General features: G+C 39.3%; 1 protein-coding gene across 5 annotated transcripts in view; it reads left to right on the top strand.

Moving 5' to 3' along the window:
* Window positions 1–19,203, top strand: part of EYA4 (EYA transcriptional coactivator and phosphatase 4) — a 67,595-nt gene that overhangs the window by 25,215 nt on the left and 23,177 nt on the right. For all 5 annotated transcript variants that reach the window (XM_044248572.1, XM_044248581.1, XM_044248562.1 and 2 more), the window contains 2 exons: window positions 5,892–6,028; window positions 7,508–7,591. In XM_044248572.1, coding sequence (XP_044104507.1) covers window positions 5,892–6,028; window positions 7,508–7,591 — 221 coding nt within the window. The remainder of the gene's footprint in view (window positions 1–5,891; window positions 6,029–7,507; window positions 7,592–19,203) is intronic.

Below are 19,203 nucleotides of genomic sequence, written 5' to 3'. Positions count from 1 at the left end.
TGGATACTAGAGATACTTTAGATAAGGGGATGTCTTATCACACTGTGAAAGATTTTTCTCCGTAGTAAATGCAAAGGGAAACAGGGTAGGATGACTGTATTAAAAACAAAATCACACAAGTATTTGATCACCAAGGTACTGGAGACTGAGTAACAGGACCAGGACCAGCAGATAGTATTTGAGTGCACTAGAATAGAACTACCATGAGTGAAAACCACTTGGTTTTCAAATGTAATATTTGTTGGATAACACTTCGAATTTGCTGTTGTGTATTTTGCTCTAATTTCAGTGTGATCACAAAAGTTTCTCTGCAGGAAAGACACAGATGGGCACTTTCTATTAATTAAAGAATAATAAATATTCAGAATAGCTATTTTGCTTACATTAAAAATACTAAATGCAGGCACATAGGTATTCTGAATGTATGACTTTGGATGTGACACATCCATGTGTAACATCCTCATAGTACTATTAGAATGCAATTTCTTTAGCTTTCCATTGATTCCTAATGCCAACAAATAGAGTTTTATAAAATTTTCAGGTCTTATCAGACTTTCTGTTGAATTTTAAAGAAGAAATCATTTTTATTTGTAACTGTTATATATTACTTATAACTGTTATATATTATAACAGTAACATATCTGGATTTTTAGGGAATTCTGTGACCCCAGCGCCTCAGGCAAGGTAGTTTTAAGTTTGATTTTGTTTTTCTAGATCTGGCATGTATCTAAACCAACCAGTTTATAACTGTGGGATTTTTCGTTATTGATGAATTTTGAGGTACTTAGTTCAAGGGTATGAAAAGTATTTCCCATTGACCAGCTCTGCCTTTTGGACTGAACACAGAGACCTAACAATTAAATTCATAGTTCTTCATAAATCATTAACTGTTCATAGCTCTCATTTTTAAAATAGAAACATACTTTATGTTCTATAAGAGACAGCTGGTGGTTCTTCTGACTTAGACTTGGAAATTAAGTTGCATCTAAATAGCCAAAGCTTAGAAGGTATACTTATTCATTACTTGTACTAATTAAAGGAGAATTATTCAATCACGTATAATGTTGGCCCAAGAAAAGCCTAGGGCAAGTGGTAATGACTGATGTTATTTGGAAATTGCAAATAGCATTCAGTTCTTAACTTTACCTTATTAGGCAGTTCGACAGTGTATTTAAAGAAACATTAGCATACTGATTAAGAACAGATATTTGAGTTTATATTACCTTTATAAAGATCTCTTTTTGCCTTTAACAAAGATTATCTCAGGCATATTATATTTTTGATTTGCATTGAAAAAGTTTGATGAACATTACCAATTTTTGTAGCTCCCACTCTTTCAGTATTTTAAACATCTTGAAAATGAAAAATAATCAGTAATTTGTAACAGTATCATCCTCTACTCTGAGACCTTGGCAAGCATTACAATACATTAGCTAATTAAACTTTACAGGTACTTCAGAAATGTAAAGGATATAATAAGATCACTTCACTCTTTGAAAAGAAACCGGTTTCTTCGGCAGAACTCAGTAGAATTTCCGTAGCTTCATGGCATTTCACACAAGGACAGGAAGGCAGGCAAGTGCTCCTTCATTTAAGTGAAGCTAATAAGGGGATTTAGATAGAAAGGACTGACCACATTTAACTTCTCTGCCAATTTACTTTCCTCCTACCTGCAGCATTAATGTCCCCTAGTGAAATTTGGCAGAGACACTGGAATTAACAGCTTTTTCTTAAAAAAAAAAAAAAAAAAAGTCAACAAATATTTAATGACCAGCTGAGTTCAAGTTCCTTGTTTTGCCATTTATCAGAAGAAAGGATAGCACCATCCAAAGATACAGAGGTCAGAGCTGTTCCCCTGGGTGGATGCTCTGGGGACCCAGATGCCACGCGTGCATTCATCAGGACCTACTCTTGTACTGTGGAGATCTTTTGAGAATTCATTGGCCCTCACAAAATTATAAGAGGTCTGTATACTCTTTTGATGGGTAGAAACAGATTTAAGTTTGACCTCTTTGTAACCTGGAAACCTGGAGGATCTATCACTGTTTGGGAGAGAAAGGATAACCTAGTGGTTAAAGCAGGAATTTTGGAATCATACCAGCATTCTGCATACAAGCTATTTCGTCTTGGTAAGTTAATTTAAAATCTCATGTGTCTCTGGTTCTCCCATTATTAAAAGAGGAGAATGAAGGACCAAATTCACTGGGTTAAAGTTTAAGTCAGACATTTATATGTAAAGAATGTTTTACAATAAAGAGCTCTGACAAATCAATAAGAAAAAGATAACGATTTTTTTTTTTTTTTTTTGAGAGAAGAGAGAGAGAGGAGGATTGAGAGAACCAGTGGGAGGAGGGGCAGAGGATGAAGCAAGGAGACAAGCAAGGAGTCTGATGCAGGACTTTTATCCCAGAATCCTGGGATTTTACCTGAGATGGAGGCAGAAGCTTAACCAACTGAGCCACCTAGGGACCAGACCATTTTGTTTTTAATGGGCAAAAGATTTAAACAGTTATGTCATAAAGACACCAAATGGACAAAAAAAGAAAAAAAGTGTTTTACATCATTATTCAACAAGAAGATGCTAATTAAAACTACATAGCCCCACAGTAGCTCATAAAAGGCTAGCAAAGCCAAGTATTGGCAAGGATGCGGAGCAACTAGAAATCTCATTGCTAGTCAGAGAGTGAATTAATACAATCACACTAGAAAAAGGTGGTCAGTGTCTACTGAAGATGAATATACATCTTCCTCTGACCCAGCAGTCCCACTGCTAAAAATCTACCCTGGTGGAATAGGAGCTCATGTCCACAAGAGCTGAACAAGCATGTTTATAGCAGCTTTATTTGTAATTGCCTAAAACTGCAAATAACCTAATGTTCATTCACAAAAGTCAAATAAAGCATCGTATACATATTTAAGGAAGTTCTAGCCACATGAAGGAAAAAGCACGCAACTGCTCCAGGTTACAAAATGCAAGAATCTCACAGATATGAGGAGACTCAGAATGAATGAATGGAGCCAAACACGTATTTCAGTACACTTTTTAAGAAAGAAGGCAGCGCGTAACACATACTAAGGATAAAGTGGAGCTACTCTTCTTCTTTTTCTTAAAAGGATATGCCTTTACTTTCCTCAAAATATGTGGGTCCATTTTTGTCCAGATTCTTAGAGCCCTTTTAAGATCCTTCTGGAACTTGGCAAGAATCAGTGATATCAAATCCTACTTTTACTGAAATGCGGACATTGCCCATGACCAGCCTTTTCCCTTCTTCCTCCTCCCGCGCTTCAGCAGCCGGCTCTCCAGCTCATTTAATAGCTGAGTTGTTCTGCCAAACTCCTTCTTTCTGGATCCAGTTGATAATCAGCCACCCATAACTGATCACAATGACTTTGCAATTTTGCAAGTTTTCAACCTTTCAGCTCTTGCATTTTTGCAAGAGCAAAGGTGTCTCATGATAGTTAACAGCTGAAAATCGATCTATCATGAGTAGAAAGACAAGTTTTTGAGGAAGGTCATCCAAAAAATTATAAGCTTACTTAATAAATGGGGCTTAATTTGAATCAGCATTTTATCAGAATGAGAACATTTGGCTTGGAGGGCATAGTAACCTTATGAAAATTCTGTTTTAAAAAATTACTAAAAATAGAGAATTTTTGCGATTTTTTTTAAGTTGGCATGCATTTAAATACCTAAAGCTCTCATTTAATACTTGTGCAAGCTGAAACATGATTTACTCTAAGATGGGATAATCAATATTCAACTGAAAACTATGGAGCCTTGATTACACTGTCCTCTCTGACACAGTCGCTAGCAGAGACCTATCATAGGAACAACGCTAACAATGTTTTAAGAGCAAATAATAGTTGAAGAACAGACACGTGGTTTCTTTTGATGCTGTCCTGACATGCACAGTGTTTCCCAAAGAAAATGTTATAACCATTGGAAATAATTACAAGTGAGGTATGTAAAAATGACTGTTTATTTAGAACATCTCGGAAGAAATATGACCTAGATACTGTCTAGCCTGTTCAGATTTGTTTATTTAGATTAATAACTACTTGGCTGTCCTCATAATTATTTTTCCTTAATTTTATGACAAAGCATAATTGTTATAATTTATTTATATTTAAATATAAATGTAGTAATTTAAATTTAATTTTAAATGTAGTTTACCCTCAGACTCTCCTAGAAATGTTTACATATATAATTCACATCAAATTAAACATAAATCATTTTTACCTCAGTAATTCAGAAAGCAGCTGTTCTTGCCTGTGCTTTAATATACAAAGGAAGAGATTGAGAGAGATTGAGTGAAATGCTTCAAGTCCTACAGTGCGTCTGACCCTTGTTACTTGTGAGGACCTCACTGTCATTTTGGTTTGTGCAAACCCACTCCCACAGATTTGCCACAGCTCAGTACACTTTCCTTATAAATTACCCCACCCCCAGCTGTAGACACGTCAGGCATTCAGGTACCTAGGGAACATGCAGAGGTCAGTTAGATACAAAGTCTGAAACTTCTGTAGGATGCGGCCTCATTGGAAGTATGGGTTTACGTATGGCTCATCTCAGAGAAGGTGATTAACCCATGAGAGGGTTAGATCATCCAGATGGTGTGGAATAAGGAAGACAGTGATGGAAGGTTGGAACTCTTAAATACTAGCATACAAGGAGTGGGAGGAGGAAAAGGAGTGCGTGTCTTCTAGACAGAGAAGGCCTGGTGAGAGAACTTCCAGAGCTAGGAGACCACAAGCCAAATAATGGCTCTAAGCATGTGGTGTTTAAGAGGATCAAACACAGCTCAGGCATCTAGGATAAGGATAAGGACTGCGTCTGTTTATTACATCTGTTGGTTAGGTGGTTAACAGTAAAAACTACTCTGAGTAAGAGTAGTTTTATTAGGATTTTGGTGAAGCAATCATGACTAATCAGATGTCTGGAAGTGGAGACACATGGGCTGTCCACTGCTGTCCTTGGAGACACATGGGCTGTCCACTGCTGTCGTCATTGGCCACGAGTGGCCGTCGAGCACCTGTAGCAGGGCTAGTACAGTTGGAGGTCTGCTGTAAGTGTAAAATACACATAGGAGTTCAAAGACTTAGAAAGAAAAGGAGATGAAAACATGTTGTTGACAATTTTCACGTTGGTTACATGCTGAAATGATAATATTGTGTTTATATTGGATCAATTAGTATATACACGTAAAATTAATTCTACATGTTTCTTTACATTTTTTTATTGTGGCTTCTAGAAAATTTTAAATTATATATGTGGTTATATTTGTGGCTCACATCATGTTTCTTTTGGACAACGCTGTCATGTAATGTACTACTCTTTTAAGGAATATCCCTTAAAAAAGAGAAGATAGCAAGCAGATAACTTCTAAGTGAAAATGCAAGGTCAAGGGAAGGACATTTAAACTTGTTTGTGGCCCACAGAAAAGCAAGAGGTGGGAAGAAAGTTAAGAAAGGGTTTAAGTAATGGAGCACGATTCCCTTAGAGGGTGAGGTTGGGAGTCAAGTTTATAGGTGGAGGGATGGGATTGATCCAGAAGAAGACATCCCCTCCTTTGAGCTCTGACATAAAAAGAGGGGAACAGAGCTAAATCTGGATAGATATATAGTGGACAGTACAGACAAGGAAGGTGAAGACACATAGAGTATAAAATACATTCAGGTTTAATAGATCACATAGATTGAAACTATGGGGGATTTGTGTGACCTGCAAAATTTTTAATTGAATGGGGATTTTGTGTATTTGGGATGATAAATCTTTTTTGTCAGGAGGAGCTTTCTATTGTATAAAGATTCGTTAAAATAATTCACAACAAAGACTCATACCTGATCGAAAAATGAAGAGCTTTTCTTGACACACGTCATGTTGTTTCTAGGAGAGTTTGATACCGTGCAGAGCCCTTCCACACCTATCAAAGATCTTGATGAGAGAACGTGCAGGAGTTCTGGGTCAAAATCCCGAGGAAGAGGCCGGAAAAATAATCCCTCCCCGCCTCCTGACAGTGACCTGGAGGTATGCTGACTTATCCTTAAGGAGTGGATTCTGATGTTTTATTTTACTGAATGATATTCTACACCTTATGGTTCCATAAGGTTTCAACCTTAAAAAAAAAAGAAGGAAGTATCATGAAATGAGTGGATCTCATCATGTAGGGATTTCGTAACTCTAAAATTTGAGATTTCATCCATTGTAATGGCAAAATTAAAAACTTAAAAACGATGGAACTTTATAAATTCCAGGCCTGGGATAATTGCATCTTTTGGTCCTAATTGACACAAACAGAAATTTACAAAATAAAGTCACTGTTAGTGGGATAATCTTCTGAAAGACACTCTGTTTGGTAGTATTAAGGTAATGAAGAATGTTTATATGGGTGAATAAAATTTGGGGGAGTCAATAAAATTTGAAAAAAAGGTGAAATTAATCTATATGGAAAAGAAAAGTTGTCTTCTGAAAATGGGAAAAATTCCGATCATTTGATAACATGGTAACATTTTCATCTGTATAAAAAGTTCTGTGCATCCCATTCCTCTGGTTGAAAGCTCTTTTGAGATATGTTCATGCCAAGCAGGTTGATTTTTATTCTAAAATATCAGGGAAACTATCTTAACCATACTATGTTACTTCTTACACAACTGCATCCTTCAATTAAGAAAAATACCCAAATTTCCAGACTTGATAAAATCAAATGATCAAATGATCAAATCAAATGATGTGCCTCTTTGTAAAACATCACTCCTTTTACCTGAAGGACAGCAGCACATTCCAGCGCCTTCAGGAACCCAGAAGGTGACAGAAATGAGTGAACAGGGCCAGGGAGCCAGCAGCAGAATGTGGGGAGCAGGAAGGATTGGCCCAGTTGAAGAGGGCCCACAAATCACTGCCACGTGGAATGTCAGTCAGCATTGTTATATTTTCCTGTTTCCCTTCTGTGCTCAGAACCCTGATGTTTGTGTGAAATCTTCTAATCCTGAAATGTTGATCAATAATTTGAAATCTTTCTAAACACTGTGCAAACTAAACAACCCCTCTGAAAACCTAATCTAACCCAAAGTTCTACAGTTTGCAATTTCTGTCTAGGGATTGCTCAATGATTTTTTAAAAATATTTTTAAAAATATTTTTACACAAATTGCAAAACCTCATGAATCCATGAGGTGAGAGATTTTAAAATAAGCTTTTAAGCACACTTATATCCTAAGTTCAGATGTGTCTTTTGGGGTATTAACTGTAAGTAAATATTTAGATGAATTCATTCAAATTAGGACATCTGATATTTAAGCTTATTATGACTTTATTTTTTAATCACTCTTCCCCCTCTGGTTTTATCACAGTGACATCTGGCAAACTTGGAAAAAAATTAATGGAGTAGAGTAGTTTTCTATAAAATGGTATTGAGATTATGCCCAACGACAAAGTCAGATGTTTTCAACTAAGAAATTTCTGTTTCCTTAGAACTTGATAATTCTTTGATACTTGCATTTTTCTTCAGCGTGTGTTTGTCTGGGACTTGGATGAAACCATCATTGTTTTCCACTCACTGCTCACAGGGTCTTATGCCCAGAAGTATGGCAAGGTAAGAAGATCAAGACATTTTACCGCAAGGCACCTTGTTGGAATTTTATTTTGTTCAAAAATCCAGAGCAATTTCAAGTCATGATCCCAGGGTCAAGAGATTGAGCCCTGTGTTGGGCTCTGCGCTCAGCAGGGAGTCTGCTTGAAATTCTCTCTATCCTGCTGCCCCTCCCCCAGCTCACACTCTCATGTGCTCACTCGCTCTCTCTCTTTCAAATAAATAAATCTTTTTTAAAAAATCCAGAGCAATTTAAATACATTTAAGTGTTTTTATTGTAGGCTGTCAATTGTTCGTAATTAATTTTCAGTGGCTCATTGTTCTTTAATGAGAACCAGCAAATTTTACAAAAATAATTTGACATTGAATTCTTTTTTCAGAATGCCTTTGAATTTTCTGTCTCAAAAGCAAGCTTATTACTATGACATAATCACTTTAGAAAAAATTATTTGGTAAATCAAAATGGACTTGCAACATTATAAAATCATATGTTATCCTCTAATAAGGAAATTTTAAGAAATTGTTTGAAATCACTTATTGCATCAAGTGTTGCTATTGAATGCCAGTTGAAATAAGGAGATAATCTTTTTTCTGAGAGATCCTTTGGATTTATGAAACTAAGTATTTTTTTTTATTTTTTTATATAACTTCGAATAAGAATTTGAGCACCAAGTAGGGATAACACCCCCACACACACACACACACAAATTCAGAGACCGATGGTCTGGTGACTCCTCTTCCTTTCTTTCTTCCCATCTTTTTTGTGGTTAGCTAGCTTCTTATGACTGTGTTGGTGTACAGTGTGTAAGTGCCAAACTCCCTGTCAGGGAAAGCAGTTGTCAGGTCCACAGTGTTTAGGCCATTCCTGTCTGAATCTTTGACTCTGTAGGATTCATAATCTGACTAGAGTCAACTCAGAATATGTTTGGTCTGCCTTCAATTACCGTATTCACAGTTACATCTGACTTGGCTCCTTTACATATTACACTGATAGAAGTGCCTTCCCTGTGTTTTTATAGTGTTTCATTATTTACGAGGGTCTCATGACAGCCCAGCATGCCGTGTTTAGCGGTTTTGTTAAGTTTTGTCTTCTAGACCAGAAATGATGAGTTGTGCTCAAGTATTTCCTCCTTGAAATATTCATGGGATGTGCTTTTGGTGAATTTGCCCTGTATTTGACTTTTGGTTTAAGTAATATATGTAACTAAAGAAATATGGAAGGTAACAGATTTGGTTAACAGCCATTTTGGTGTGCCTGGGTGGCTCGGTGGGTTAAAGCCTCTCTGCCTTCAGCTCAGGTCATGATTCCCAGAGTCCTAGGATGGAGCCCCGTATCAGGCTCTCTGCTTAGCAGGGAGCCTGCTTCCCCCCTCTCTCTCTGCCTACTGTTCTGCCTACTTGTGATCTCTGTCTGTTAAATAAATAAATACAATCTTTAAAAAAAAAAAAAGCATAAAAAACAGCTATTTAGAAAAAATGGGCCTTAGCCCCTTTATCACAGTCATTGTCATTTAAGACCACAGTCTCCAAAGTAGGATATATGAATATGTGCAGATATACAAGATGCTCCACAGAGATAAGGAAAAAAGATAATGTGTGTACACACTTGTGCACATACACACATATACACACACATTTTGTCCTACAATTTGTATTTTTTATGTTTTATAATGCACTTACTTTACAAATGCATGCATATTATTATAATTTAAAGAATATGCATATAACATATAAATTAAGTAACCATACATAAATTTGGAGTGCACATTCAAAATTCAATGACTGGTGGAGTATACAGTCTAAAAAGTTTCCAGATAACGATCTAAAGCATTTCTTCTGGAATAGTTTTGGCTGATGAGGAATACACAATAAATCCTGCTTGAGCTGACCGCAGTATTTTTATACAGCTAAGTTTCATATTACTTCACTATTTAAGATAATATAACTTGAACATATGAATTGAAATGAAGTTCCCTTCAAAATAGCCTCCATCAGACGCTATACCTAAATATCCATGTGGTTTCCATTGTGTCAGATCAGTGGTGGAAGTCATCTTTTGGAATTACCTTTAGATTTTTGGAGTGTTTCCTCACTTCAGAACTTCCTCCTTTTGTGGTGGTTTTAATTGTTAGAAATAGTAAGATCATTTGAACCCAAGGTGATAAATAAGGAGCATGGTTGTCATATATATATATATATATATATATATATATATATATATTTTCTTTTTGACAAAAATACCATAAAGTTGCACCCTTCCCAGAACTGAGCATAGACTTTCTTTTGTGATAACAAGGGGCAACAGTAAAGAGTTAAGGAGTCAGGGGGCGTGGGTGGTGAGCTATAAAAAAAACCTGAATAACAAGTCACCTTTCTTGAGTGACTCAGACTAGTTCCAAGAGTGATTTAATAGCAAAGTTCTCATGCTTCCCTCAGCAGTGATGTATCATCCAAAGGGACCTGTCACCTCCCCAGATGGCCACCTGGACATGCAGCATTCATTTCACGGACAAGTCCCATTCTCTTAAAGTACTGTCAGAAAGCTTTTTTGGAATACAAAAGAGCCATTGTCAATGCCTAAAACAGGAGAGCTTATCAAAAGAGTGGGGCAAAGTGAGGGGAAGGAGGGAACTAATGTTGCTGAGTGCCCGCAGCATGCCAGGCGTGAAGTGTCGCAACGGTTGTAAGACAGGATTTTCTCCCCATCTCTAGCGGAGGAAACATACTCAGGGAATAAAATGTGTGCAGAGTCATCAGGCTAGTCCATGGCAGAGATGAGTCATGGGGCCTTGGACTCTTTGACCACAGAGACTGTTTCGTCTCTGCTACAGCTCATCACACAGCATAGACCTTCAATGCGCCATGAGCACAGTATGGGACCTAGCCTAGAAAGAGTAAAGACAGGCAGTGAGGAACTGTGTAGGCCATTATGGCAGTCCTCAGTGGGCTGAAAGGATTTGAATGATCTCTCAGAAGACTGGAACACTTTTCCATCAAGAGATAAACCTTGTGAAATGGATTGTGGCAGACAGATGTCACTGCCTCATGGCGGTCTAGCACGGGAAGAGAACCAGGGGCACCGTTGATAGTCTGGGGAAGGTAAACTGACATCTGTAGAACACCAGCTGGGGGGGCAGATGGAGGTGGTGTTTGGCTTTTCACAAGCAGTAGGGATGATGATTAAGGACAAGAAGCTTTCAGTTAGAAAAACTTCACTTTGAAAACCCAGCCGCTGAGCCAGTGTTTGCTGCTCTGTGACCTCGGGCAAAGTCCTTAATCTCTGGGCTTCAATTTCTGTAAAATGGAAATAATAGTACCTGTAGTGAATAAGAATGAAAGGGATAACATGTTTAAAGGGCTTTTCAGAGGAGTTGGCATGAATTAACATTCAAAAAACTTTCACAAATGTCATCCCCCTTAATTCTCTTAATTACTCTGCTGTAACTTCTTGTGATCCAAGTTCGGTGGATGCAGAAACCCAGGGTTATTATGAGAAGCTGAGAAACGTGACCAAGGTCACAAAAATGCTAAATCCTGGTACATTTGGCCCATCTCATAACAATTCCTTGTACTTGATACGATTCTAACAGGAGGGAAGCCTGTTGGAATTCACCATATTGAATAATGTTTTACTTGGGGCAGTTTAAGGAAATTAAAGTAAAAAGTTGTTTAGGCTCCTTTTTTTCCTAATCAGAATGAAAACACCCTTCTTGAAATCCATGAAAATCAACTAAGATGACAATTTATTGAATTATTACTTACATTTTTCTAAAAGTCATTTGATTCTTGACAAGTTTCTTAATATCCAAAAGGAAGTTGGCATAGTCTTCTCTCCAGTAAGACATTACTATTTGGCATATTGGGAAAGAGCTAAATAAAGGATGTTATGTCCCCATCTTTTGAAGCTGGAGACCACATGCAGCTCAGAGGTCATTCAGTGGGGCCAAGAGGGCGTCGGGCAGCTTTCACTTGACCACAAACCACAAGTGAAAATGGTGAAACAGAGCTCTGTAGACAGACTATATTCATCTAGCAACTATGTTTTAATGCAAGACCCGTTTCCTGCTCTCATGGAGCTTACAAGCAAACAAAATCAGAGCAGATAGTCGTAACCCCTGTGAAGACAGTGAAAGTGCATCCTATAGAGCGTCACAGGGGACTGAGCGTGGAGGTGACATTGATACAGAGACCTGGATTACAGAAGGAGCTACCCGTGCTGATGTGGGGGGAAGGGGAGAGCATGGAGGACTGTTCTGGGCCGAGGGCACAGGAGGGCCCTGGAACAGGAACAGCCTTCCAGTGTTCCAGGAATATAAAGGAGTAGTGTCTCTGGAAGCTTGTAAACAAGGGAGAGAATAATTCAGGGTAAGAATGGAGTGGTGAGTGGGGGGCCACATCCACTAGGGTATCTCCCATAAGGCACTTGGGGTTTATTCAAGCTGCAGTGTGTTGTAGGGGTTTTGGCTAAGTGGGGTCATGATGGTTTATAATCGGGTGCTCTGTGGAGACTCGCAGGCTGCTATGCAGTAAGGAAGAAGCGATAGCAGTTTAGACTGGAACAGTGTTTCTCGAACTCCCACGTGAGTCACCATAAACTGCAGGGCTTATTAAACACAGATGCTGCGTCCCAACTTCAGAGTTTCAGATTCTGTAGGTCTGGGTGGGGCCTGAGATTTTGTATTTGGAATAAACCCCAATAAAGCTGATGAACCATGCTTTAAGAACCACTAGAATAGAGTAGTTCCCCAATGTTTTCTTCTTGAAAAAAGTGAGTTCTGGAACATGTTATTTGATAGTTTTTGTGGAAAGGCTCATGGCCAAAGAGACTTAGAGACTACTTATATTTTATGGCCATTCAGTGCACATTATCATGTTAGAGGTCTTGAGAGGTTTTAACAGCTGAGAATCCTTTGTAACCATGTTTAATTACTCAGTTCCTTAGTGTCTTCAGTAATGACCTTGAGGACTGCTTGAAGTGAGGTGATTCTGGTGTCCAGCTGACAAATTAGAAGGACTTTACTAATAACAAAAGTGACCAGGGCCATTCTATCCAGAGGAAAAGACAACCCTTATGCTACTTAAAGTTCACCTCAGTGTGTAATTGTTAATGTCTTTAGTCGTTTTCATTTGTTCAGTGAGTCTTGGTTGCACCACATGCGTTTTTAAAGCCTAACATTTTTGTGTAACATAGTGATTTTTTCAGTTCTTTCCTTCTAGCCCGAGAACGCTTGTGCACATTTACTCTGTCACGCTGAGGCTCTTTATGTAAAACATCCGAGCGCGGAGGTACTCTGGGTGAAATGGAGATGCTAAGGGACTAGAGATAACACACTTCCCTCCCTCATGTAGCCGATCTCTTCCCACAGTTCTTGGTCACCCTAAGAGGGTTTCTTGAGTCCTGGGTGCTGCTCAGAGCACCGTTTTTAAAAGCAGTTACCCAGCTGAAGGAGCACCGAGCTAGAAGGTAGAGCGAAATCCTGTGCCTGGATGTGCCTCAGGCAACTCTTAATCTCTGAGCCTGTCTCATCTCAAAATGGGTATAATCAGTTTCCTACATGGGGTTACTGGATGGATTAAATGAGGTAATGTAGATGTATAAAAAATAGCACTCTGCTCTGAAAACTATCATCCACATCCCAGGCCAGAGAGATTTACAAAAATACACATTATTTCCCCTAAATGAGAAATGGCTAATGGCAGTCATTTCTGGACCCATAGAAGGTCAGTGTTTGTATGAAGTGGTATCATAGTGGCCTGATATTTAATGAGCTGGGAGACAGAAATATAAGCGCCAGAGATACAAAGTCATGTCCTGACAGAACCATGCCCACTTACCTCTCTATTTATCTTCCTTTCTCTCACTGAGAAAAAATAAGCACCATTTGGAGTTCTTGCTATGGGCCTGACATTTTGCCCAGTGTCCTGTTCAAGGCATTATCTCCATAACTTTCATCACCGCCCTGTGTGGTTGGAAGTCTCTCACACAGCTCGTAAGTGCTATGGTCAGTCAGAACCCACATTTCTTTGACATGTTCTTAATCTCTGCATTCTTTTGGTCTCATGGTTTCTATAAAAATAAAATGCATGGAACATAATAATTTAGGGATGCCACATCAGTCATAAATAGCCCTGTGTAACAAACTTTTTCATTTCATTTATTTATTTATTTATTTATTTGAGAGAGAGACAGTGAGAGAGAGCATGAGAAGGGAGAAGATCAGAGGGAGAAGCAGACTCCCCACAGAGCAGGGAGCCTGATGCGGGACTCGATCCCAGGACTCTGGGATCATGACCTGAGCTGAAGGCAGTCGCTCTACCAACTGAGCCACCCAGGTGCCCAACTTTTTCATTTTAATTTAGAAAAGAAACTTCTGGAAAACCCTAGCTCCACTTACAAGTAAATGATACTGTGAATATTCCAAGAATCTTCCTATAAGCTTAAAACTCTTGCACTCAGTTCTATTGTCCACACAACATGCTCTTTTCCAAGCAGAACAGTTTCTGAATGTTTACCATAATGGCAAGTGAGCTCTGTGGGTGTTTGAGCCTTGAGGCTTATGAAGCTGATGATGGGCTTTACAGCAGAGCTCCTGTGGGCACGTATAGTTTTCAGCCATGTAGAACTCCAGAATAGGAGTTTGTAAATTGGGCAGGACATAGATGAGGAATCACCTCAACCATCATCAGTAAGAGTTTGTAAAGACTCTTCCTATCCCCTGATTATGTATATGTATTATTTTATTTGATAAGTTGTAGTAATTCCTCTTTTTTGAAGGAGGGATAAAAGGAACTAAATAAATTGTGCTTTAGGGATTTGATCCATTTGGGAGCATTAATATGCCATGTGCTGTGAAGCCGTGATTCTCTAAAGTTATTCCATAGTATGGGTGAGGAAGCTAAGGAGATAGCCCGAGTCAGGGAAAAGATTGAAGGAAAAGTGAACAGCAGGTTAGTTACTTTGTACTGAGAAATTGAACTTCAAGCTCCCCAAACTACTTGCTCATTGTAGACAAGATCTTCTGTTAAGAGCGGCGTTGGAGAAATAGATGTCCATCAGCATAAGCCCATTGATTACTTTTATATTAAAACTGTATACACACTTACACAGAAAGATTTCTGAAATGGCACCAGCTAGATTTTAAGTTTTTGGGTTAGTTATGAAGATAAGTACTGACTTAGGGGCTGGCCAACTAAGGAAAAGCAATATGGTTTAAAAGGAAGTGATTAGAATTAATAAAGGGTTAGAACCATGGTTAGGCCACCCCAGTGGCAACGTTAACACCAGTGCAGGTCACCTCCCCTCTAAGCATAATGAATAAGGCATTCTGGCATTGAAGGGAAAATAGACCTGAGTTTAAATTCTAGCTCTACCTCTGACCTCGGTAGTGTATTTAAACTTTGTGAGCCTCAGTTACCTTCTGTATAAAAAAAAGGAGGGATGATAAACTTAATCACATGATTAGGAGGGTTAAATGAGCTAAGGCATTAAAATTCGACACATTACCTACCACAGAATAAACATTCAGTAAGTTTAACATACTTTATGTGGTTTCCGGGAAATCTGAATGTTGGGAAACTGAATTTTGGGAACACCGAATGTTTCCTAAAGAAATGTGCATCTGTTTATATCTGCTGTTTTATCTCAGATGTCAGATACTCGGCTCACTGTTGTAGGGAATTAGAGGGTGACAAGACAGTGTGTGGTCCATACAAACGAGTGAGAGCAGAATTTGTAGGCTTCACAAATGTTGTGGTGTTAATTGTTGTTCATAATATATGTGTTTGTGTGCACATATGTGTACGTGAATGGTGTGTACATAATTACAGTGCGTAGGTATGTATGAGTAAAGCTAAGTCAAAGACAGTAACATTTTTCAAACTCTGTCATAGGGACTCCTCTTGCAGAGCTCTGTGTTCCTTTTCTGTTGAGTATCTGTTCCTTTCAGAGATTGAGTGGCTCTAGGTGATACCATAAATAGCCAAACATCATGCTCACTTTTATTGAAGCCCAGCCTTACCAAATTATTGCTGGGAGTAAATGAGAAAAGGGAAAGATCTTGAAGGGATCTCAACATTTATTAGCTTGAAGCTAATATACCACAAAGGTGAGTGGTAATCCATTTCTTAAAAACATGAACTTCTAGAGGAGACCTCTATAACCTCCCTTGAAATTTCAGTCCCTGTTTATGATCTCAGTTTATAAACTTGTTCCATCTCCCATCTTGAGCAGGCAGACAGGACAGATTTGATTATCAATGTCCCTTAAATTTCCTTAAATCATCAACTGTCCATTTTCTAGGTAATGTCTCACCTCTCTTTTCCACAGCCTTCCTCTCATGTACCACTCATCTCATGCTCCCCCCCTCCACCAAGTCCCATGGCCAACCCAGCTGGTGTGTTCAGTGGTCTCTGCTCCGTCTCTCCTCTCTCAGTCTTGGGCTTTCCAGCTCATTAGTCCATGACTGTTCTCCCCAAACTGTCCTTCACACCCAGTTGCAAAGCTATAGTATAAACATAATGTTATTTTGTTTTTTAAGTTTAAAAATATATATGGCATATGATAGGTTAAAAGGGCCAAAAAATAATAAAAATTGAACAAGTCTCATGGATCTGGAGTCTCCACACTAGCAGTGGTACAGCATAGCAACTGTAGGTCTAGCTTATTACTACTACTGTAATTTTCCTTGAATTATATATGTTCTGTCCTTAGTTTAATAAATTTGGACGAGTTGTATTCATTGGACTCTCTTCTGATTGAAACAGAAGTTGGTGTGGTAAGTTGTATGATGCCTCCATCAGGGTTTCTGATTACTTAATACTGACTACTATTTAATTGCAAATATGTTGCTTACACTGAACACTTAGATTTGGGATGAATGCTCTTAATCCTGAGCAAAAATTAGCTCGTTTTCCACCTTTGCCATCTCTCCAGCAGGTATCTGTGTGGGTCATTTGGTCACTGAAGTTAAGTCCACAGGTAGTCTTTATGGAGGTGAAGATGGGGCAGTGCACGCTTACTCACAACTTTAAACTATTAGTAGGGAATCCTAGTTCCTAAGAAATTCTACTGAACTAGCATTCTGCTCAGTGATCAGATGGATCAAGTCTTAGAGTCCTTCGGAAGCAACCTAGAGGCTTACCTCTTGGGAAACCAGAAGAATACCAGCTCCGCTGTTCCCTACTGTCCCAGAACTTCATGAGAGCTCTTCACTAGTACTTTGCAAATACCAACATGCCTATGAATCACGTGATGATCTTATTAACCTGCATATTCTGCTTGGGTAGATCTGGGGTAGGGTCTGCCATTCCGTCTTTCTTACAAGCTCCCAGGTGATGTCAAGGCTGCTGGTCTGTGAACCAGACTTTGAGTAGCAAGGCACTGATCTGTCGATTTTGTCTTACTTATACATTGGAATCACTGGAGAGCTTTGAAATTACTGATGCATAGCTCCCACCTTAGAAAATCTGAGATCACTGGTGTGGGGTGGGGGGTAAGCAGTGGGATTTTTAAACACTCTCCAGGTGTTTCTCATGTGTGGTCAAGTTTGACGGGCTCTGCATTAGACATCATCCCTGAAGCCCCGGATGTCCCTGCAGCCCCACTTTCCCATAAAGCCTCACTGTCCTTATCCTGCTCTTTGGGCATCAGACTCATGTTGCAGAAAACCCCACCTGACTCTCTACCTGTTTCTCAACAGCTGATTGGGCCCAGTGAGTACAGCATGTTTGAGTTCATTCATTCTTCAGCTGACTATTTCAAACCTTCTGTCCCCTCAGACCTTCATAGCCCCTTCTCAATTTTGCACAAAACTCCTCTTCACTAGAAGAAAAAACAAACACAAACAAACAAAAACCCAAACTGAAAAACTGAAGAAAATCCTTTATCTTCACAACATAACCATGTTCTCTGCCTTCACTTTGCACCTCCATCCATGTCCTGGATCTAGGCCCTTGTACTTACCCAATAAACTGACTCTGGAAATGACCTTTTTCTTGCCTACATCCCTGGCTCCCCACTCTCCTGGATTATTCTTTATGCCATATTTCATGTTATAATGGTCCAATCACCAGAAAAGCCTCTGGAGCCCGTTTTCCCGTTGTAGCTCTCATTCTCTGCCTGTGCCTTCAAGTCTGAGGAATGACCTGCTTGCCAAATGCCTGCCTTATTTTGCTGGGGCCTCTCACGTGTGTCTGAATCAGCTGTGCACTCCATCTTTCTCTAAGTTCTTTCTCCGCTCCCCTTCTCTGACGGGGGTCATGCGTGCCTCAAACCAGTCCACACACATGGACTCCCTCTTGCCTCTACACGTGCTCTCTGCCCCCTCTTCTCTGCATGGCTAGGTCCTTACCCTGTTCAGGCTCTTCGCTCAACTGTCACCTCCTGAGAAAGGCCTTCTCTGAACTTTGTTTAAATGAGCCATCACCACCTATTCCCATGGTCTTCTGTATCTGTCAACTCTGATTTTTTTTCTCTCCCTGACATATTATATATTTACATGGATTTTTGTCCACTTATGTATCAGGTATCTCATCTGGTAATAATATTAACCCCATAGGGGAAAGGACTTTGCTTATTGGATTCTCTGCTCTCTGCCTAGAATCTGAACATGTCTAACACATCATAGATACTCACTGATGACACACTAATGGAATGGGTATTCCTGAGACCTTCTCCAGTTCCCCCAAGAAGCCTGAAGCCCTTTGCCTGTCCATCACAAAGAAACACATCAGTTGTAAAATTGCCCCTCTGATTCCTGACTGAGTTTCGCTTCACCCCCCATCACTGATGAGAACAGTTCATGTACTCTCACAAACCCGCTAGCTCTTCCTACCCGAGTTCATAATGCTGTTGTCTTCCTCCTTCTGTAATAAATTTGCACATCTTCTGACTCTGTGCCCGCAAGTCAACAAATGTGCTTCCGGTCCCAAAGGAGTAACTGTTCCAAGAGAGTTAGTTCTTTTTCTGTGGAAAAAAAAAAGTTCCTTCTTTCTTTTAAAATCTGTAACTGCTGCCTCTCCTGAGATATTTTTACATTGTGTCTCTAGAGGAGGAATTCCAGCTGATGGCCCAGTGCAGGCCAGAGGCCCATAGACAGACAGTCTGGCTCCAATTTATGTTCTGTGCTAACATGGCTAATAGGCGTTAGTATTTTGATATAGAGAAGTGCCGTACTTGATTCTGACTTGGTTAAAAACTGGTAACATCTGGCTTAGAATCACACATTTAATGGCCAAGACTTATTCATTTTCTTCATCCTCCCTCTCTCTCTCCCTCGCTCTCTCTCTCTCCTTTCCCTTCTCTCTCTCTCTCCCCCTCCCTCCCTTAAAATGTCTTGGGAATAGTTGAAGTATTTTAATAGAGCGGTACACAGAGCAAATTGGCAGAAGTTCAGTTTGCGCCATGTTAAACTCTGCTGTAGACACTTGGAACCTACTGGTACTGTTATATATGTATAATATGTATCAGAGCTTCCACAAAACCCTGCTGGTGCCCTTAGTATCCCACTCCCCTCCATCCAAGATTTCACTGTCACTTCATTTCAGACCCTAAACTCAACACGCACTACAGTTAAACTTAAAAGGGGCAGTTACTCTTGATTCATAAGGTGCCCATA

This window comes from Neovison vison, chromosome 1, assembly GCF_020171115.1.
Source record: "Neovison vison isolate M4711 chromosome 1, ASM_NN_V1, whole genome shotgun sequence".
Classification (NCBI taxonomy): Eukaryota; Metazoa; Chordata; class Mammalia; order Carnivora; family Mustelidae; genus Neogale; species Neogale vison.
The sequence above is the reverse complement of the archived record's forward strand: the minus strand, read 5'-3'. Positions and strand labels throughout refer to the sequence as shown.